General features: G+C 33.3%; 1 protein-coding gene across 7 annotated transcripts in view; it reads right to left on the bottom strand.

The window, feature by feature from the left end:
• Window positions 1–23,622, bottom strand: part of slc41a2b (solute carrier family 41 member 2b) — a 116,897-nt gene that overhangs the window by 83,734 nt on the left and 9,541 nt on the right. For 5 of the 7 annotated variants that reach the window (XR_012401816.1, XR_012401818.1, XR_012401817.1 and 2 more), the window contains exons 6-10: window positions 23,441–23,587; window positions 17,919–18,066; window positions 17,719–17,798; window positions 7,312–7,443; window positions 3,241–3,389 (exon numbers count right to left, since the gene is read on the bottom strand). Coding sequence is in view for 1 of the 7 variants with exons in the window: in XM_005168525.6 (XP_005168582.1) it covers window positions 3,241–3,389; window positions 7,312–7,443; window positions 17,719–17,798; window positions 17,919–18,066; window positions 23,441–23,587 (656 nt within the window). In the remaining 6 variants the exon portion in view is untranslated. Of the gene's footprint in view, window positions 1–3,240; window positions 3,390–7,311; window positions 7,444–17,718; window positions 17,799–17,918; window positions 18,067–20,610; window positions 21,016–21,113; window positions 23,588–23,622 lie in introns of those variants that run through there. The other 2 variants (XR_012401821.1, XR_012401820.1) reach the window with 2 other exon arrangements.

Below are 23,622 nucleotides of genomic sequence, written 5' to 3'. Positions count from 1 at the left end.
TATTATTATTATTATTATTATTATTATTATTATTGTTGTAAAAATAAAAGGCAAAAAATAGACTGTAAATAGGTCGCGGCTGTGAATTATTTTTGACTACCTATGCATAATAAGATGCATAATTATAAAGTTAATTCATTAATACAATTAATTAATTATTATTCAATTACTGTTAATGCACATATAAAAAACACAAAGCTATTTTAGTCATACTTAATAGTGTTCAGTAAATTTATGAGTTTATTTAAGCTTTATTAATTCAAAGTTTTTATTTTGTTTTCATTTTTTATATTTTATTTTATTTATTACAATTAATAAAATTTGTTATTCTGACAAACTGACATTTTCTGAATAAATAAACAAATAAATGCTCTAAATAACATCACATTTATTATAAAAATTTGAATGAAATATGAATTAGTATTTAAAAATATTAGAGGAAAATAATAGATGTATAAAATGAAATACAGGTATAAAATAACATGCATGCATCACTATTATTACTATTATTATTATTATTAAAAGAAAATAAAAAAAACTTGACTGTAAATAGGTTTCGACTGTGAATTATTTTTGACTACCTATGTATAATAAAATGCATAATTATAAAGTTAATTCATTAATATAATTAATTTTAGTATTATTTATTTACTGTCAATGCACAAATACTTTTTTTTGCCATATTTAATAGTGTTTGGTAAATTTGTGAGTTTATTTAAGCTTTTTTATTTAAATGTTTTTATTTTATTTTCATTAATTTATGTTTCATGTAATTTATTGCAATTAATAAAACATTATTAACTGACATTTTCTGAATAAATAAACAAATAAATGCTCTAAATAACATCACATTTATAATAAATTTTTTTATAGAAATAAACAAATATTACGCTCAAGCCCATACCTAGAAAATCCAGTAAATACAGAGAAATAGATCACTTTTAAGTGATTATTAAATTACTTAAATATTTGTATATACTGTGGATTATTTTCTCATCTGAATTTTTGAGCAGGCACTCTTTACTCCCTCATCGGAAAAATAAAAAAATGTCCCTTGAGAGGCATGTGAAAATCCAGTTTAGACCCTCTGCACAGCGTCACCAAAAATAGTTAACAGCTCTGTACTGGTAAACTCATTTAACCCTGGAATCTCTTCCTCTGAAGCAAACTCTGCTTCTGCTGGAATTCAATGCATGCCTTGTATTTGCAGACCCATAAAGGTCAAAGATCACGGGGCCACTTTCAGGGCACCAGACACACGGAAAAGGAAAGCTATAGTTAACCCCTCAACAATTAGAAACGATCAAATTGTCACCCCCCAAAAATGGGTATGATATTGAAATGGAATGACTAAAAAAAGTAAGTTATATTTGGGATAGTTCACCCAAAAATGAAGATGCAATCTCACATGATTCCAAACCTTCATGAGAAATTCAAAAACTCAAACTGGATTGAAAATAGTGGAGTAATAGTGAGTAAATTATGACAGAATTTTCTTTTTCGGGTGAACTATCACTTTAAAGTGATAGTTCACATTTACATTAATGACAATATAATGTATATATTTATTTTAGTTTAGTTTTTAATTATATATATTTAGATCATGAATGTTCACAAACCTTTTAATGATTTTAAAAGCAAAATAATCAAATGTTTAAAATAAATAATTAAAATGGCACTTATTTAAATAGATTAATTGTATTTACACTACCATATATGGTAATTTCATTTACATTGATTACAATATAATATATTTATTATTTTATGTATTGAATTTGTTATATATTTTAGGTCATTGAAATTTAAAAAGTCTTTTTATTATTCTATAAGGTAGCAAAATAATGAAATGTCTCAGAGAAATAATAAACATGGTACTTATTTAAATAAATTAAGGGTATTTACACTACCATATATGGTAACCGTACTTACATTAATTAAAATATAATTTATTTATTTTAATAAATATATTTATTATATATTTTATGTCATAAAAGTTAAAAAGCCTTGTTATCTTTTTTCAAGTTAAGGAAATAATCAAATGTTTAAAATAAATATAGAAGAAATATAATATAATATAAATATAATATAAATATATAAGATAAATAATACAAATAGCCCTCATTTATGTGAAAAAAATGATATTTAGCCTCCCATATATGGTAACCTTATTTACATTGATTATGAGATAGTTTATTTCTTTTAGTTTTATTTATTATAGTTTTAGGTCATAAAAGTTCAAAAGCTTTCTTATCACTTTAACAAAATATTCAAACATTTAAGATAAATAACAAAAATTGCCATGATTTAATTAAATAGAAAATGACCATATGTGGTAATCTTATTTACATTGACTACAATATTATTTATTTATTATAATTGTTTATTATATATTTTATCTCATAAAAGTTTAAACACCTTGTAATAACCCAGCATTTTTCCGATGAGCATTTCAATGAGCGTCTTTTAAATCAATTTAAAGACTTTTTTTTTTTAAAGTATTTGACTTGCGTACAGAAATAATCCCCAAAAATGACTGACTGAGGCACCGGATAATAGAATAAACAGCCCACTCATTTATTTCCCATGTCTCTAAATGCCCGCCTCTCTCTTTCCCTCCTTCAAACGCATCTAAAGCTGCTCTGTACGGCTGCGGATCTCAAAGACCTGTGTGTTGAGGTTAGCCAGGGCGTTTCACATGAACATGCACATACACACAAACTTCCTAAAAATACCACGCATTCCACATGCTCAATGCACTTACTGAGCTTCTCCGCAGCCAATTCATTTTAATTGCGATCCAAACAATTTATGAAAACACCCTTTTGGACTAAAGCAAACACTCACAGATACACACAAACAACACCTGCTCACTATCGCTGCTAATGTCAGCCGCGTTTCATTCACAGGGGAAATGGCTTGCTAAAAGCTCTGGGGATTTTCTTAAAAGCTTTGTAGGTTTATGATGGGGAGAAATAAAAACGGCATGTTGTAATATTGTTACATGTGGGCCGCTCTGTTGCGATTAAGCTGGAGATGAAATAGATTCCCCTGTAAAATGGGTGTCTGGTTTTATGATTATAGGCTGACATTTTCGTCTGCTACAGGAAATAGTGCTTACATCTGAACCCCGAATAGGTGTCAGATTTAATACGGAGATGTAGCGATGACAGTTTCTGTAAACAGTGAGGAAATATATTTGACAGGTATCAGTGGGTATTTATTTTTTTTTGTGAGACTCACCTGGAAAAGAGCTGCAGCCAGATACACCAGTATGAAGACGACGGTCAGCGAGGTGTGACCCCTCTCCATCAGATCAATGGTGTACAGGAAGATCAGTTGACCTGGGATGACCAGTAACAGCAGGACCTGTGCTGACCTGTGATTGGCCCCTGATAAAAAGAGAATAATAAAAATAAAGAATAATAAATACACATATAACTAAGTTTTAAAATGTAAATAAAAAGTGCTTTATTATGAGAAATATAATAATACAAACATAAATGAAGATGATTATGAGGATGACATAACAATATTATTATTATAAATGTGAATCTTAACAAAAGAAATGTGTATATTATATAATAAAAATGCTATAGTATAATCAATCCTAACCCTCAAATGTTGTAAATAAATCTACTGTCAATTATCTTGCGACCCTCAAACATGCCTACTAGTGAAAAATATGTATTAAGAATTTTGATTAGTATTTGTATGAAATCATAGCATTAAATAATGTTTAAATCGCTTTTATTTTCACAGCTTGTGTGTGCTTGTATGTTTTTGTTTACCATTATTTAGCGTAATTTCAGTTTTTGCTTAAGTTAAAGACATTTAGATATATTGACATACACTAGACAGACTTAAAGATTTATGGACAGACACTAGACAGACATATAGATATATAGACAGAAAATATAGACAGACAATAGACAGGCATATAGTACATAGGCAACAGACAGATATATAGACAGACATTCAGATATACAGACAGCCACAAAGAAATATAGACAGACAGATATATAGACAGACATTTAGATATATAGACAGCCACACAGACATATAGACATACAATAGACAGACATATAGATATATAGACCTAAAATAGACAGACATATAGGTATATAGATAGACATAAAGATATATAGAGCTAAAATAGACTGACGTATAGACAGACATATAGATATATGAAGATAAAATAGACAAAAATATAGATATATAGACAGAAATGTAGATATATAGACAGACATAGAGATATTTAGACCTAAAATAGACAGACATATAGGTATATAGACAGACATATAGATATATAGAGCTAAAATAGAATGACATATAGATATATAGACAGGTATAAAGGTATATAGACACACACAAGACAGACATAAATATTTAGACAGACATATATATATATATATATATATATATATATATAGACAGACAATAGACATATAGATATATAGACAGACAATTGATATACTGTATAGACAGACAGGCATATAGTATATAGACAGACATGGATATATTACAGAGATTTAGATATATAGATAGACAAATAGATATATATACAGACATATAGATATATAGACAATAGATATATAGAGAGACAGACATAGACAGACAAAAGATATAAAGACAGAACAAATAAAGAGACAGATAAAGAGACAGAGAATACATTAAGAGAGATGGACGGTAAGATGGATGGACAAATGAATAAACATATAGATGGCTCGCTGGATAGATTGATATATGACATAGATGACAGGACAGACATATAGATGGATGGCTGGATTGAAATGAATGAACTTATGGATGAACGGAAAGAATGGATGGTAGCATAGACATATAGATGGATAGACGGATGCTTGGATACAGACAGACGGATAGAGATATAGATATATAGACAGATAGATGCATTAATTGTGTGCTTTTCCCAAACAAATCAAAATATTCTGAAAACTGTATAATAATACTCTAATTTGTGATTTTAGAATTCATTCATCAACACTGGTTCTTCTCTCTCCCTTAGCATCCTGCTCAATCCCTGCAGTACAGCATTCCTGTGCACTCAGAGCCCTTGAAGCAGCAGGATTTATGGCCGTCGCTCCAGATGGCCCTGTAAGCTTGCATTGGGCACTGTGCCCCTCATGTGCCCGGGCATCTGGACTGTGTCCCCTGAGTCCTCTTGCTTCTCTGTGCATCAACACACCGACCGCTGTCTCTGTTATTTATAGTAAGTGTCTGCTGCTTTTCTTCGAGATGGATTGTTATACACAAACCACCGTTACACACACTCCATTAAAAGTAATGTATACACACTCGCAAAAACTTGTAAGCGATGTTGCTCTAAACACTGGTTACTTGTTCTCGCTCTCTTTAATCCAAGCTATGAGAATAAAAAACTGCCTTAGAGTGTGTTTTGAAGTCCCTTTCTTTAAATCTATAAACCTTGAAAGAGGTTTTGAGGCTTTGAAATTACACAAACGCTTCAGAGGTTTGGCCTTAAACACGCATATTAAGATACGCCTTCCATGTGACTGAAGTCAATAAAATTTGAAGTCAATCAAAGTATAAAATTTATGATGTGCCAAGAAAATAGATAGATATATGGACAGATGGATGGCTGGATTGATAGACCAATAGATGGATGGATGGACGGCTGGATTGATAGATGGATGTATAGACATATAAATGGCTGGACAAACAAAGATGAACAGATGGATGGCTAGATGGATAGACAGATGAATAGATGGATGTATAGACATAGATGACTGGATGGATGAATTGATAGATGGATGGATCGACTAATGGCTGGATGGACGTATAGACGGACGAATGGACAGACAGATGGCTGGATGGATGGATGCATGGACGTATGGATGGAAAGATGGATGGCTGGATGGTTGGATAATTAGACGAATAGATGGAGTATGGACAGATGGATGGACATAGATGGACAGATGGATGGCTGGATTGACATATAAATGAAATGAGATCGATAGCTGGATGGATAGAGGTATAGATAAAAGGATTGATAGCTGGATGGATAAACGTATAGATGGAAGGATCGGTGGCTGGGTGAATAGTCTTATAGATGGAAAGATTAATGGATGGATAGACAGATATATAGATGGAAGGATGGATCTGGATGAATAGATCTATAGATGGAAGGATCAATGGCTGGATGGATAGATGTATAGAAGGAAAGATCGGTGGCAGGGTGAATAGACGTATAGATGGAAAGATGGATGGCTGGATGGATAGACATAGATGGAAGGATGGATGGCTGGATGGATAAACCTATGTATGAATAGGTGGATGGCTGAATGAATAGACGTATAGATGAAAGGATGGATGGCTGGATGGACAGATGTATAGATGGAAGGACCGATGGCTGGATGGATAGATGTATGGATTGAAGAATCGATGGCTGGATGGATGGATAGACGTATAGATTGAAGGACTGATGGCTGGATGGATGGAAGGATAGATGTTTAGATGGCTGGCTGGCTGGCTGGGTGGATGGATGGATAGACAAAGATAGACAGATAGATGGACAGATGAATGGCTAGATGGATTAACAGAGACGTACAGATGTATGGCTGGATGTTTAGACATAGATGGCTGGATAGATGGATGGATGGATGGATGGATGGATGGATGTTTAAACTTATATAGAGACAGATGAATGCTAGATGGATGAATGTAAGGATTGATAGACATAAATGGACAGATAGATGGCTGGATAGAAAGACAAATAGATAGACAGATGGATGGATAGATAGATGGCTAGACAAATGGACGGATGGATTAACAGATACATAAATGGATGGCTGGATGGATAGACATATAGATGGCTGGATGTATGTGATGGATTAATTGTGTGCCTTGTCCAAACAAGTCAAAACGCTATCAAATTATTCAGAATATTTTGAAATAATTTCCACCACAGACAACACTTTTTTTCCTGTAATAAAACAAGTAAAGCTTGATTACCTAAGTCAAAATCAATAAAATATGTGCATGTGTAAAATTAAATGACTCCTTATGAACACAAACTGATAAATAGCCTCAAACGTAAATGTCACCTGAACTTAAAACTTCAATCGTGCACCCTTTCCAAACAAATCCCTGTTTCAATCATATTTTTTGATATCATTTCCACTATAGACGGAAAGTTGAATCACTATGTAGTGGGAAAATCAATCATGTGATGCGTGTATTTTCAAGCAAGAGTTTAATTTCTAAAGGTCTATGGTTCTGAAAGTTCAAACGTGGCTATATTCACCACATGTATGGAGCAGTGCTGAAGGTTACCTGAGCCACAGAAGGTGCGGCAGGGATAGTAGCAACCCTTGGCCTCATCTGGAACCTCGCCGGGGGTGCTGTGAAAGTGCAGGTAGGTGGATATCCTGCTGGACTGGATGGCCACCAGATTTCCTCCAATACCTACAAAACAACATTACCCATTAAACAAATACACACTGAGAATAGAAGCATAATAATATACAATGTTCTCCACCATTATTGGCAGTGAAACAAGGCAGTAAGAAAAATCTTTGCCATTTACCTTTCAATCTTTGGCTCAAAATATGAACATAAACCTGAAGACATTTGAGTTTATTTCTAGATGACAATAGAGGCTTTTAACTCAAAACCCATTTTCAAACAATTTCTGGTGATGAGTTTTAGATTTGGAGACTTTCTGAGCCTAAGAACGTCTGCAATTCTCCAGTTGTGATTCATGGAGATTTTGCTTTTAACCTTTTAGCATTCCTGTAAAATTAGCTTAAATGCCTAAAAAATGCATACCTAAAGCGAATTGCGTGCTTATTTCTGAACCATTTTAGTATATGCATGGTTTTGGTCTCTTTTGAAAGGTGACACCCTGAGGTTTATTTACCCTTGAGGTTTATACTGAGGTTTACCCTGAGGTCAGAATCACTGTAAATGTTATTAGCATTGATTAATTAAACTTATTAGTATCTTAAAATGTAACTTAAAATTTGTATCTTAACTAATGCCTGCATTATTAAGAGGTATTAGTTTTAAAAGACAATTGGATCAAAGCTTGAAGCCTTACCGAGCCAATTTTTCTATTTTGACAACAGTACTTTAGACAATTTGTGTTTTATACGTGTTTATCCAAGTGAATGTCTAGGTGCTCCCCAAAAAAAGGACACTTGGAGACTCCAAATAATCCCTTTTGACTATTGACACATAAAAGGCTGTAATTTTTAAATGCTTTATTGTACAGTCATATTGTTGAGCTCTAATGAAAGGTTACACTTACAGCTATTCTATCCCTGATTGATATTCACTGTCAATACTAGTTGACATATAGTAATTGAAGGAAAGTTAAATAACTTAAACTCTGTACAAAACTTACTATATATACAGCTCGTCTGGAAAGTATTCACACTTTACTTTTCCACATTTTTTTATGTTAAAGCCTTATTTCTAAATGGATTAAATTCATTTTTTTTCTCAACATTCAACACACAATACCCCATAATGACGATGTGAAAAAAAGATTTTTTGAAATTATTGCTATTTTATTTAAGCTAAAAAACCTGATTTAGATTAATAATTTCAATAGGATGCTTTTCAAAACTATATTTGGGCATAAACATTAGATTAGTCAGTACTGAAGCCAAATCTGGAGCTAATCTAACAAAATAACTTATGATAATGGACCAACATTAGTACAACCAAATTTACATGTTAGGGAAAAATATTAAATCATTTAAAAATAGACAGATGTCCTATTCCACAATGCTTCACAACGCTTGTTAATTAATTATTTTCCAGATGATTTCAGCATTTCCCAATATCCTCTTCCTAATTTGTGGGGCTTAAATTGTCTTAAAATGTTCAGAGTGTGCCAATACAGGTGCACGGCACAGTAAAATTGCATCAAAACCAAAAAGGGAAAAGAATTGTGTCTGTTCTCAACACATTAGGGCTTACAAACCTGCGAGTTCTGCAGAGAAAATGCTTTTTAATCCACGAACACAGACTTAATTTTTTTTCACTGTCAGACTGGCAGCCATGAGTCACTAACTCTGCTTTTGTCCCCCGCCTCTTTATCTTTCTTTCTTCCTTTCTCTCACACACACTCTAACACACACAGCCCTTCCTCTCTCCCTCCCTCTCTCTCTCTCCAGAGGAAAGCAGAGCGCTGTCCAGAGCCGCAGTAATGATATGTCACGCCCAGCAGTTCTGGAAGAAGACAAGCGAGACAAGAAAGAGGAGAGACAGAGGACAGAACAGAACGGACAACACAGACAATGACTCAACGTACGCGTTCTCTCCTCTTTTCACATCTGGCTTGTCAGTCGGATGAAATGAAACATATGCTTTAACATACAGAATTGAATTGAAAAGAGTAGGAAATTTACTAAACAAAATAAAGTCAAACAGGACATGACAGTATACAGTACAATGGAATTAAACAGAATAGAACAGAACAAAACAGAATAGAATAGAACAGATTACAATAGAATAGAATAGAATAGAATAGAATAGAATAGAATAGAATAGAATAGAATAGAATAGAATTGAATTGAATTGAATAGAATAGACAACACGATGTCAAATGAGCATGGAGAAATTAAAGGACCCCGACATGCAATAGAAAAACAAAAAATATTATTCTTACTTGATAAAATTTGATAAAACAGAGGCAAATTTAGCAGTTCAGCATAAAATGAACATTTTCTATTTACAATACCAAAGAATTTTTGCTGAAACTGTGATCTTTGACAATTTATATAATGCAATTCAACAGCTACAAGCACTTTGAGAGTAAAAACCAAACAACAACAAAATGTATACCCATAGCTCTTGACGATACACTACCTGACAAAAGTCTTGTCACCAATCCAAGTTTTGGGAACAACAAATAATAAACTGACTTCTAGTTGATCATTTGGTATCAGAAGTGGCTAATATGAAATATACTATATATACAATGTCTATATACACCATAACAAAATGAAATATGATCATGCCTTGATTTGTAACTATTTGATTAGGAGGTCTGGCTTTGCTTAGACAAAAGTCTTGTCACTTAACAGAAATAATGTCTAGTATAGAATATAAAGTCATGGTGCAGTGGAAAAAAAAATAAATATTGTGTATGATTCTATGAGCTTGGAGGACTGCATCCATACCTCTCTGCATGACTCAAATAACTTATTAATGAAGTCATCTGGAATGGCAAATAAAGCGTTCTTGCAGGACTCCCAGAGTTAATCAAGATTTTTTTGGATTCATCTTCAATGCCTCCTTCATCTTACCCCAGACAGGCTTAATAATGTTCATATATCTGGTGACCGGGCGGGCCAATCCTGGAGCACCTTCTTTGCTTTCAGGAACTTTAATGTGGAGGCTGAAGTATGAGAAGGAGCGCTATCCTGCTGAGGAATTTGCCCTTTCCTGTGGTTTGTAATGTAATGGGCAGCACAAATGTCTTAATACCTCAGGCTGTTAATGTTGCCACCCACTCTGCAGATCTCTCGCACACCCCCAAACCAAATGTAACCCCAAACCATGATTTTTCCCCTCACCAAACTTGACTGATTTCTGTGAGAATCTTGGGGCTACGCAAGTTCCAGTAGTCTTCTGCAGTATTTGTGATGATTGGGATGTAGTTAAACAGATGATTCATCAGAAAAATCAACCTTCTGACACTCTCCCAAATAGGGTTGTAACGGTATGAATTTTTCACGGTATGATAATCGTCTAAAACAATACCACGGTTTGACGGTTTTGCGGTATACGGTATGTTACAAATGTTACAAAATAATAGAACAGTAAAGCAAATTTGACTTTTTCCAAATAATATATTTTTAGTTACTATAAACAACACCACTTACAATGAACAAATAAAAATAAGAAAATAATAAATAATGTGTCAAAGTCCAAATAAAGTCCAAATAAACATGGTGCAAATCCTCAGTAAAAAATAGATATAAATATTTACTATACTATAAATAGTTACATAACGAAACTAGATTCAATATGGAACATCCTTAGGTTTTATGTGCCAGCATGGATATGGTTGTCTATCGATATGGATTTGGATATGGTTGTCTGCAATGCAGACAAACAGCTGCATCTTCATTTGCGTCTTTTGAAAACAGCAAGAGCAGCAGTTCGTCTTTGCTGTGTCACTGTTTTGTCATGTTTCTGTGCTGCTGTGCATGCAAAAGTACTTAGTATGAGAATTATTTCATGCAAAACTTTTTTTTTTTGCGTTTTATTTAGCCGCGCATAAATGTATGCCTATCTCTCATTCCGTGTTGTTCAAAAAGCTTGGTCCACAAACAAAAGCGAAACCTATGCTTATTGGTTGTGATATAGCGAGTTTGAACCAATCTGGGCACGGAGGAGGGACAATGCATCAATGTATCATGTCTGATTTGTCCGGAGACACAGTGACGAGCGTTTCTTTGTCAAATCAGCGTTGTCAAATGTTGATGACGTAACCGCACTGATTCCGGAGCCTCTGAAAGTCCGCGAATGTTATGTGATACAGCACTGGAAAGCTGAGATTCTCTTCTTTATGCCAATCTTTGAATTGTATGAATCGGATCAGCGGATCAAAAGTTATTAAACATTTAAGAGCTATACTTATTTTTAGCCGCGGGCGGCTGTCTCGGTCTTTAAGGGTTAAAACCGTTGATATGCAATTGTTCATGGTATGATAATCGTGCACGTTCAAATCGTGGTAAACCGTCATACCGGTATATTGTTACATCCCTACTCCCAAATGATCAACTAGTAGTCAAGTTATTATTTTGTTGCTCTTACAACTGGGATCGACAACAAGACTTTTGAAAAAGTATAATAAGAATCTGAGTATAATTTATGCTATTATTATTGTCTCTTTAATCCACAGCTTCAGCGAACACAATGGACCTCAATGTATTGTGATGAGATGTGTATTAATTCAGTTTTGCCTATTTATGTGTTTTGACTCTGTAAGTGCTGCCTTACGCTTTATAAATCACCAAAGAAGGATTACTATTTGAGCTAAAAACCTTCTTTAATGTTGAACTGAAGAACAAAATAACCAGTGTCTCGGATGTCTTGTTATGTCACTTTAACTTATTTTACTAAGTTAGTCAGATTTCTACGTTTTGTTTTTTGTTTTTTGTTTTGTTATTGTAACATCACATTATTAGTTAGTTTAATTAATGCAAACTTAAATTACTAGTAAAATTAATTTGACTTAATTTAGGGCAGCCACAAAGTTTTCACAGCGTGTCAATCAGAAAATGAACAGCAAACTTTCAATTTTAGGTGCACAATCCCTTTAAATTTGATAAAGCAAATTAAACAGAACCAAAAAAGAAACAGAAGAAACACACAAAACAGAAGGGAAAGATAACAGAGACATTTTAGAGAAAGAAAACACTGTCAAAACCATAAACTGTTGGGGATTTGGGAATTGCTTTAGAAAGTGGTTTACACACACTCACACGTACGTGCTGAAATGTTTCTTCTGGCTCAGATATTTTGAGAATAGTAAAGACTTGTGGAAATTATTAAAATATTACATCTTCAGTCAACAGCCAATCAGGAAATCAGTACTCTGAATATTAATAAGACAGCAAACCTACTTCGCACATACAGAAGGGCATTCATGCCCACAATAGCAATAATATTTCCCATCGTTAAAGAGCAGACCTGGGGGAGAACGATTATCTTTTAGCACAGTTCAGGCTTCTGCGTAATTAGTCCCAATAAGGCCATGTTTATGTTTAATTCAGAGGTTACCATTAAGTCAGGCTGTGCCACTTCCCTGTGGCAGTGCTGGAGAGATGCCATCTGCATGGAGGAGTGTCTGGGCAAACGTCTGCAATTTAGATTAGCTGGCCAGTTCTAAAATCTCTTTGTTTTTTTTCCATAAACAAGCAACAGTATTTTGGATACGGGCTATAGGGGCATGAGAAAAAAAAAAAGAAGTGCATGGGAATTTTTCAACCTTCCCAGGAGCATAGAAGTGCAAGTAATCTGATGCCTGGTTTAGCTTTCCCTGCCAATAGGAAATGGAGATGATAGGCAACCTCGTTTCTGTCCAAGCACCGGGATTAACACATATGAATGCTTTAATCTGGGTCACAGAGCTGATGAGAATTTGGCTGGGTGTGCAGCAGGGTTCGAGTATGGGTCTAGCTGGTTTTTGGGGAGTCCGAATGTGCTGAACTACATCATTTCAATATGTTTTAAGGGAAGTCAGTGCAATTATTAGACTCCTTCAGGTTCATTTGACCCTGATTAGATATTGGATTTTCTTAAGACAGATTTTTATGTTCAAAAACAGAGTTTACAACGGGAAAAATAAGTTTTGAACAGGTTACCATTTTTCTCAGAAAACATATTTCTAAAGTTTCTGTTGACTTGAAATTTTTACTGGATGTTGGTAACAACCAAAGCAACCCATATTTGTAAAAAAAAAATCTAATTAGTTTACAACTGAAGTTATGTGTAATAAAATGACATAACACAGGGAAAAAGTATTGAACACATGAAGAAAGGGAGGTGTAGAAAGGGAGTGAAAGCCCAGACAACAGCTGAAATTTCTCAGTAGGTCTTCAGAAAACCTCTGCCCTTCCTGAGTGTAAATGAATATTAGCTGCTTCAGCCCAACATCTACATTAGCAGGATGATGAAGATGAATCCAGGGTGAACATTTCAGCAAGACAATGATCCAAAACACAGCCAAGGAAACTCTCAAATACTTTCAAAGAAAGAAAATCAAGCTGTAGAATGGCCCAGCCAATCACCTGATTTGAATCCAATAGAAAATACAAATTAAAGGTCAGATTTGATAGACGAGACCCACAGAACCTTCAAGATTTTACACTCTGATGAAGTCTGTGACAAACTCACACCTGAGGAATGCGTGTGGCTTCATTCTCTGTATGAGAAGACACCATCACCAAAACAGCCTCTTATATAAAGTATTAAATACATTTCAGTAGTTTAGCACTTTCTCCTTGTGCCATTCTATTGTTATTACACATCACTGATTTTTCAGATTTTTTTGTTTTGTTTTATTTTTATGTTGGCATTGTTTGGGTTTTTACAAGTCAACAGCTCCTTTAGAAATATTATTCCCAGGAAGAAAAAAAACATGATGTGTTCAATACTCATTTCCCTTGCTGTAGATGTAACACATAATCCTTACAAAATGTGCAACAGAACTTAAAATTAAGAAGAAAAAGCAAGAAAAAATTAAATGAGATTAAATTTAACAGTGGAAAACTCTTGACTTATTTAATTATAGCTGCCAAAATTGTATAGGAGTATGCATTTTATTACACTGAAAGTCTTCTAAACCACCTCCCCTGTCTCATGGTTGGAAAATTTGACGTTTTTTTCTATATATTGAAAAAATGCAGTTACATTAACAGCTTTCAATGAATAATTTTATAAAAACTAGGTTCCCCTAATTCATTTAGTCAAGAATACAACACATCGCATCACAGATTTTTTATATATTATTTTTATATATTATATTATTACCAATATCTTTGTATTGGTGTGTGTGTGTGTGTGTGTGTGTGTGTGTGTGTGTGTGTGTGTGTTTATCTTATTCTCCTTGGGGGTGGGGATTGGATGGGGGACTGATGTTTTTGAACGTTCTTGTTTACCTTTAGTTTATTTTTATTTTTTTTAAATGTGTAGGTCACACTTTATTTTAATGATCCATTTGTTGAATTTAATGGTATTGTTTGAGTTTTTACCAAAATCTGGTTCAATTCCACGTCAACAGCTCCTTAAGAAGTATTACTCCCAGAAAAAAAACATGACCTGTTCGATACTTATTTTCTTTGATGTATACGTAACACAAAATCCGTACAAAATTTGCAACAGAACTTAAAATAAGGAAGAAAAAACAAAATGGCATGAGATTGAATTTAACAGTGGAAAACTCTCAAAGTATAAAATTATGGCTGCCAAAATCACCTGAGTACGGATTTTATTACATTGGAAGTCTTCTAAACCTCCTCCCACTGTCTCATGGTTGACAGATTTGATGACTTTTCTATATATTGAAAACATCAAGTTTACATTTAGAGGTTCCACAGAAAAATTCTATAAAAACTGGGATCCTCTACTTACTTTTGTCGTTCTCTTCGCTGATTTATTGGGTTTTTTTTTTTTTACAAAGATTTCCACCCTTTTTATTAGTGTTTGTCATTTAGATTTTATCTATTTATTCAGTTGCTTTGACAATTCATGTAGATGCTAATGTTGTTGTGTGTGTTTGTTTTATTTTTCTCCTTTTTGTGGATGGGATGGGGGACTGTGTGTTTTTTAATGTTCCTTATTTCAAAGAAATGTATGAATTATTGATATTGTATTTTTATTTGAATACAAGTAAAATAATTATTTATTTTTTTATCATGAATGTGCTTGCAGCTAAAGCACAGCACGTAAATAAAAGCACTGCCACTAAAAACAATAAAACGTAAAAAAAGATGCAGAAAAAATAGATAAGCCACAGTAAGTGGTTTGTTGGGCACCAATTTAAACCATCGTGAGCCATCTTTAGTAGATAGGAGAGCTCTGACTTTACTCTATTTACGTAAAAAGGAAACCATTTCTCTGAGCCTAAGTGGCACATGTGTGTGTATGTTGCAATCATTGAAAATTACCTTCCCTGACTCACTTCCTGTTGGGCAGACAAACCATATAAGCCTCTGTTAGTCATCCTATCTGACTCTTTCCTCCATTTTCGCTTCAACCTTAAGAATAAAAACCTTTTGAGATGAACCTTAGATATTCGCCAGCTTCTTTAGCATACATGCACAGCTGTTTGGTGGTCTGGGCGGGAGAGCATAAACATTCTGGAGACAGCGTAAATGTCTCTCATTAGCAGCCTTTAATTAAAAATCGTACGGCTCTTTGTGGAGGTGCCATTGGTCCTGGCTTCTTTTCCGGTTACCACCAGAAACTCAAACTACCGCAATTAATGACTTCACCCCACGGCGCAATCTCATCCAACTCTATTTCAGCTCTATTCCATCCTTTTAGCTTTTGCCTCAAAATGGAAACGTTCATTAAAAAAAAAAATCACAAAAGTGCCTATATCTGCCTGGAGGAGGATTCCTGCGTGACTTTAAATGAGGGAGATTATTACAGAGACGTAATAACACCCTGAGTAGGGATGGAAATATCAGCTGTAAGAGAGGATATGGAGGTGTTGGGGTCTAGAAATTAAGGCTTTAAAAGCTTAAACCTTCCAAGAGACAAATTATGACACTCAAATACAAGTTAGATGTAGGCATAGTTCATCTACAGTACATTATGCGGAATTTATTATGATTAAAATATTGATTAAATGTCAGGAATTATCCATTAGTGCTGACAAGTGCAGTGATTTCTGCAGAGTGTGTTTTAAGTGGATAAACAGCACACGCTTTATAGCCTGTTATTGTATTGAATAACAAATCTATGAGAGCTTATTTACAAAACTGAACTAAAATATCATTCATTCACTGTCCTTTTGCTAAGACCCTTATTTATTAGAGTTCGCCACAGCAGAATGAACCAACAACTATTCCAGAATGTTTTTGTTTTTTTTAGCGCAAGAGGATGCCCTTCCAGCCACAACCCTGTACTGGGACAAGAATAAATAAAATAGACTATCATGGGATCTATGTCAAAATTGTATCTTTTTTTTTTTCAAGTTTATGTCTCAAAATGACATCTTGTGTTGTTAGAATTGCGAGTTTGCTTAAATCTTGTCCTCATACTGTATTTCTGGGTGTACATCTTACATTTTGAAGTCATTACTTTTTATTTAATAATTATTAATACAGCTTCAACATATGGCTGGAGTAGCTCTATTTTGAAACTAGACATTAAATGGAGTGATTTTGTAAGGGTGTAAATCATGTATAAAAAAAATAAATAAACAAATTGCATGCAAAATAATTATGATAGAGCAGTGCAAAAAGTTAAATAAACAGTATATTTTTACAGTAAGTCAAACAGTATTCAGGTACAAAAACTGTCTAGTCTTCATTGTATTGTTTCAGTAAAATTATTCTTCATTAAAGTTACAAATGTACATATTTTTGTGTCTGAATGCTTTAAACTCTCTTTAAACGCTTGCAAATGATGAAGATTCACTCTGTTATTGTTATAATTTGCAATGACTCCACATATCTCTTGTATTCTTAATTGTAGTGCTAAACAAGTTTAATCTATTGCTTGTCCTGCAATGTGACAATTGCAAACACATATATTGCGATACCGATGCTGAAATGATATATTGTGCACTGCAGCCTTAATAACCATATTACATCACAACATATAAAGAAGCCTTTGATTTTAATCAAAAGAAGATTGTATTCTTATTTCATGAGTTCATTAACTAACACATACATTAACTAGCATTATTAAAGAAACCTTACAGAGTAAATTGACCAGTCACAATTACCTTTTTAGCTAAGTATTTAAGAAAACTTCCAAAATAATAATAATAATAATAATAATAATAATAATAATAACAATAATACAATAATAATAGTAATAGTAATAATAATAATAATAATAATAATAATAATAATAATTTAAATAATAAAACTTATAAATGATAATAACAGTAGTAATAATAATAATAATAATAATTAAAATCAATAATAATAATAATAATAATAATGATAATAATAATAATAAAAACAATAAAGACAATCTCACCATTGATAACAGGCGTGTAAACCACCATCCCAGCCAGGTTGGGATCAGACACAGTTTTATCCAGGATGAGTCCTCCAATACTAAAATAGCACATATTTTAATGATGTTAAAGCACGGAAGAAAGGTCAACTTTTCTTTTTCAGCATTGAATGTGTGAATCCATGACCAGGTGTGTGTGTGTGTGAGCGCATATATCACACCTGCTGATGAACATAGCAGTGATAACTGGCTCCCAGCCGGAGTAGAGCAGCTGACGGCTGGCAGGGTGTTTGGAGGAGATGACCATCCACAGCGGAGTCAGACTGATGAAGAAGGCACACACCAGAAACGACACGTATGGGTGAGAGTCTGGATAAATAGACAAGAGAACAACATCCCAGAGAACGCTGAAGCTTAGCAACACAACATTTAAAGGAGGAACAGTTAAAGGGGTTTGCACTTTCAGCTTATTATTGTAGGATTATAATAACATTCGGCTAATTGACCCCTTAAGTAAATGCTGTAAAAAGTTCCTAAAACAAGCTTTTAAAATATAAATGACAAGTTTAACAATTATCATAAGATGCACTCCTGGGGCATTCCTGCAGCTTTCTTCCTCATCAGGGATGAAAGTTAACAAAAACAAGAAGAAAAAAAATTAATCATTTACTTTCCCTTCACCTGTTCAAAACCTATTTGAGTTTCTTCTGTTGAACACAAAAGAAGATCATTTGAAAAATGTTGGCTGCTGGTACCATTTGACTTCCATAGTAAATTTTTCCCTACTATGGAAGTCAATAAGTGCAATCTGCATTCTTCAAAATAACTTCTTTTGTGCAAACTCATAAAGGTTTAAAGGTACATGAGGAAGAATAAATCAGGTTATTTTCATTAATGGGTGAACTATGCCTTTATTACATGTATCCAACTATTCTTCTTTGTTTATTAAATTCAAAAGTCTGACCAGTAAGATCCTTTTAGTAGAAATGACTGCATCTCCTGACCACACAATAACCCATTTCTGCCATTTTCCATAAACTGAGAGGGGTTGACAGCTGTGACGGCCGACTGACAGAAAAAAATAACCATAACCGACATCTTGTTGATGTCAGATATCATGTTGTCGGCTGCGGTCAAATGGTACACATCAACTCAACTTGCTTAAAGAACTTGGTTATAATTTACACAAGCGCTGGAATATATTTTGAATATTCATTTAAATCCATTCACAATGATATTGGTGGCATAAATAATTAAATAAATAAATAACAGTGCTGCCAAAAGATTAATCGTGATATATTGCATACAAAACAAAGGCTTTATATATATATATATATATATATATATATATATATATATATATATATATATATATATATATATATATATATATATATATATATATATATATATATATATATATATATATAAAATATACATATTTTTAAAGAAAATGTTTAATAATATTTATAATTTAAATATTTATATCTAAAACAAGGTATATATGAATATACATGCAAATACTTTGGTTTTGTAATTTTTTATACATTTAATACTATACATATACACACTATTTATACAAAGTACACATACATTTATGTATAAACAAACTTTTAATTTAGATGTGATAAATCATAATCAATCGTTTCACAGCACTAATCTAATCTAATCTAATCTAATCTAATCTAATCTAATATAATATAATATAATATAATATAATATAATATAATATAATATAATATAAAATAATAATAAATAATACAAATATTTAATATAATTTTCTTTTTCCAGAATTCTTTTAATACATTATGCTGTTACAAAAATGTAGTATTTCTTGGTCTCATGAGTGGCTGCAAACATTTTTATAGTCTCCAATTAAGTCTGATTCATGTGCATTACCTGCCCTTTTCAAATCAATTCAAAACTTGTGATCTGATTTATGCGTCATCACTCAAAAACGCGGCGTCTCGATCAGAACTGAAAAACCTGATTTTTTCCGCTGTGTGAGAAATGTAGCCATGCTGACTGGCTCTAATTGGATTTAAACAGATTGAGGATGAAAAAAAAAAAGATCTTCTTAAAAACCGAATCAAATCGGCAGACAGTGATGCCAAAAGAGGTTTCACTCGTTCCTAAATACTGCTCATCACACATTAAACAGCCTAAATCTTTAAATCCTAAACATTGAGGCAACATCTGTGTGACTATATTTAGTGTGAGATGGGCAGCGGTGGCGCTAATTATGGCAGAAGCTTCTCTTCTCAGCCAGGTTGGCATGGCATGGTGGTGCCATTTGCCTTGCCCTCACCTCACTTCACCTCTTTCAGAAAGGGAAACACTAAAAAAGGATTGTGGCACTCTGTCTGGACCAGTTTGAGGTTTATCACAGTGAGTATTCAGCCTCATTAAACCAGCATAATGCTGCTCAGGACGGCCTATGTGTAACTTTAACACTTTTTACAGATATTGTTAAAGATAGTGTGTGAAAGAAGTTGGCTAAGCTTTACCAAGTCAACTTATTTTCTGTAAAATGATTTAAAAAAAAAAAAAGCAAGCTGAAAATTATATGAGAAAAAGATTAACACATATTAACATGATTAACTTAAGAAGACATGAAATATGATTTTTAAGGAATCAATTTACCAGTTCTTTTGTTAAAAATTTATCAAATAATTTAAGATTTACCTCAACATTTAACAATATTAAATCATTTAAAATGTCTCTATGATTAACCAGTGTTAGACCGCTGTGTCTCTCTCTCTCATTGTTGTAACAATTGTGAAACCCATTCGTATTGTAAAGTTATAAGCTGAGCACTGTTTGGGCTGAGTACCATGCATTTTGAAGTGGTTGTTTCTTGGTTCAGTTAAGAAGTAAGTGAAGTATTTGTCATCTATTTTCGGTATTTCTTTTGATTCAATTAAGTAAGTTATCTTCTGCGTGGCTTATATAATTTTTTGCTTATTATTTTGGCCTTGCTCAGCCCTGAAGCTATTTTTGCGCTCCTATTCTTTGTTTTCTGTAAATACAAACTTTTCCTTTTTTTCTCACAATAAAAGAACGTAAAGGTCATTAAAATCATAACCTGCCAACTGTTTATTTATTTATTCTTTCACTTATGCTTCAACCCCAGCCCTAGACATCCGAGCTCATGACACACCAGTAATCCAATCATGTTAAATTATAATACATAAACACAAGATACAAATAATGTAACTCATACCTGTCAGTACAAGAATTAAAATGATTTGAATATTAACATTTAGTATTGTGCAAAGTTGCAATTATTATTATTATTATTATTATAACGAAAAATCTCTTTTGCAAGAGCGTCCATGCCAAGATTAGGCAGTATACATGTCACATGGGTCTAGCAGAAAACGAACAATAAACAATTGAAAGTTAACATTAATCACACATTGACATGATCTACAAGCCTGTGCCTCAATTTCTAAATCATTTATACTCTTTTTTTTTAAATATGTTAAATAACAATAATATTACACATAACAGATATTAATATACACTCTAATCTATGTACAGTACATTACCAATAACTAAATATGTATAGATTAATATGCATAAAAATAATAAAGAATTATAAATGAGACCTGATAAAAACACAGATATATACTTTCATGACATGAATAAAACTAACCTGTAATATATTTTTAACTATAAGCAAATTAATATATCCTTATCACATTAATAACCATATATTTTATGATCATGACAACACTTTTATTCAGTGTTAGATTATGTGTCTACATTCTGTTTGTTTAAACCACTCCTATAAAATAAGCTGAAATAACACAACGTTATTTCAAGGGGGGGCAACGTAATTGTTTTCTGCTCAATCCACTTAATTTGTAAAAACTTAACTCCTTCATATCATCCCTAGATAAATCAATTGTGTTGATCCAGCATTTTTTACAGTGTACGTAAGAGAGACTGTATATGTCTGTGTGGCGAAGACAGTCTTAATGGTCTGTGTGTTTCATGAGAATGTGGATCCGCAGACTCAGAGTGAGGTCATGCACTGTGTCACAACACTCTCATTGTCCTGAGCCAGACTCATTAGCAGAGTGACCCGACCCATAAAACATATCAACCCTGTGGCCCCATAAACCATAACTTACACACCTCACATCTGCTGACACCTGCAGTAAAGTGTGAAATGCATCGCTACGTTTAAGATATATTACTGATCGCATTCTAATATGACATATAAACACTGAAATATGATCAATTATTTGATATGAGATTCAGTGCTACGGTAAATCAGTCTAAATTTGATTTACTCAAGGATCAATTCTTAAGTGAGGGATTCTGACGCCCTCTTGTGGTAAAAATCTCAACTTATCTGCAGGACAGAAATTGCAACAGATTTATCAAACTCTTTAGTTGCCATCAATTTCTTTTACAGATTATTATCTCTAAGGTTTTGTTGGTTTTTTTTGTCTAATTTTTTTTCTCCTTGCTTTAAGTGATTTTTTTATGGCTTTGAGGCAATATCTGTGACATTTCTTGTTTTCTTTTCTTTTGTTGTCAAAAAATAAAAAATAAATAAAAAATTATACATGACAGTGAGTTCACTGTATTTAAATGGCCTCTACAGTCACCAGATTTCATTCCAATAGAAATGTGGTGGAACGGGAGATTCGCAATCATGGATGTGCAGCTGACAAATCTGCAGCAATTGTGTGATGCTATCATGTCAATATGGACCAAAATCTGAGGAATATTTCCAGTACCTTGCTGAATCTATGCCATGAAGGATTAGGGCAGTTCTGAAGGCAAAAGGGGGTACAAGCAGATAATAGTAAGGTGTACCTAATAAAGTGGCCAGTGAGTGTACATACAAATTTAAGCAAACATCAATAAAAACAAAGACAAACCTCCTAACGTCCACTATTTAATATTTGATACATTGAGAAATCTTAATGATAGCCAAAATTTTATTTAAAAATTCTGCTTAAGCAAAATCTTTCTCATTACATAAAAACTATTCAAAGCATATTTATCAAAAATGATGTATTTGCTCAATCATCATCATTGTGTTTTAGTCCACCGCGATCAAAATGACAGAGCTTTCATTTATGCAACTAAGCATTTAAATGTCATCTTACTAAAAGCTTAAATAAATGTGCGATTTAGAGCAACAAGTTATATTTAAACACAGTTTATGCAAGTCTTCTGTTATACTACTTTGACATTTAATTGTGGGTATAGAAATAAAGTGCACCAAAGTGCTATTTTTTCCCAGTCTGAGCCACTAAGTAAAACTGAGCTGTTTTTATTCATCTGATTTCTTACTTTATAAATCATACGGGTCATTAAAAGCTTCATACATCAACTGCAATAATAAATAAAAAGACCACTATTCTCTGGCAAGCTTTGGTCCAGATTAAAATGTTTAAGTGAAACTTTATAGTTGATGGAAAGGATGCTACTCCAAGTGTGTGTGTGTGAGAGAGCAAGCACGTGAGCTTAAAGCGTGTGGGTTTGTGGTGGTACAATAACTGGGAGTGACAGATGCATATTTAAAGCAAGTACAAGTTTAGCAATCCATTCAACACATGAGTGGGCTTTTAAAAAGGCAAGCTCCTCTGAATTTGACTACATGGCGTCTGTCATAGATGCATGCTAATAATTCAAGCGAGCATTTGCTACTTTATAATGCAATGTAGACCGGCAGCTCACTAGGTTTTGGAGTCCTTACTTTCTAACATATTGTACTCACCTATGCAGTTGTATAGGCCCTGGCTGATCCATGCTAGGATGGCCAGCGTGATGAGGTCACCAAAACTGGCGGCGATGGGCGTGGCTACATTATCAGGGTTGATACCCGTCTTCTTAGAGCCCACAATCACACCCACCATTATTATACCTGAGAGGGAAGACACACAAAAGTCACTCACCTGC

The sequence above is a fragment of the Danio rerio genome, chromosome 4 (assembly GCF_049306965.1).
Source record: "Danio rerio strain Tuebingen ecotype United States chromosome 4, GRCz12tu, whole genome shotgun sequence".
Taxonomy (NCBI): domain Eukaryota; kingdom Metazoa; phylum Chordata; class Actinopteri; order Cypriniformes; family Danionidae; genus Danio; species Danio rerio.
Note: the sequence above shows the minus strand (reverse complement) of the source record. Positions and strands in the feature narration are given on the sequence as shown.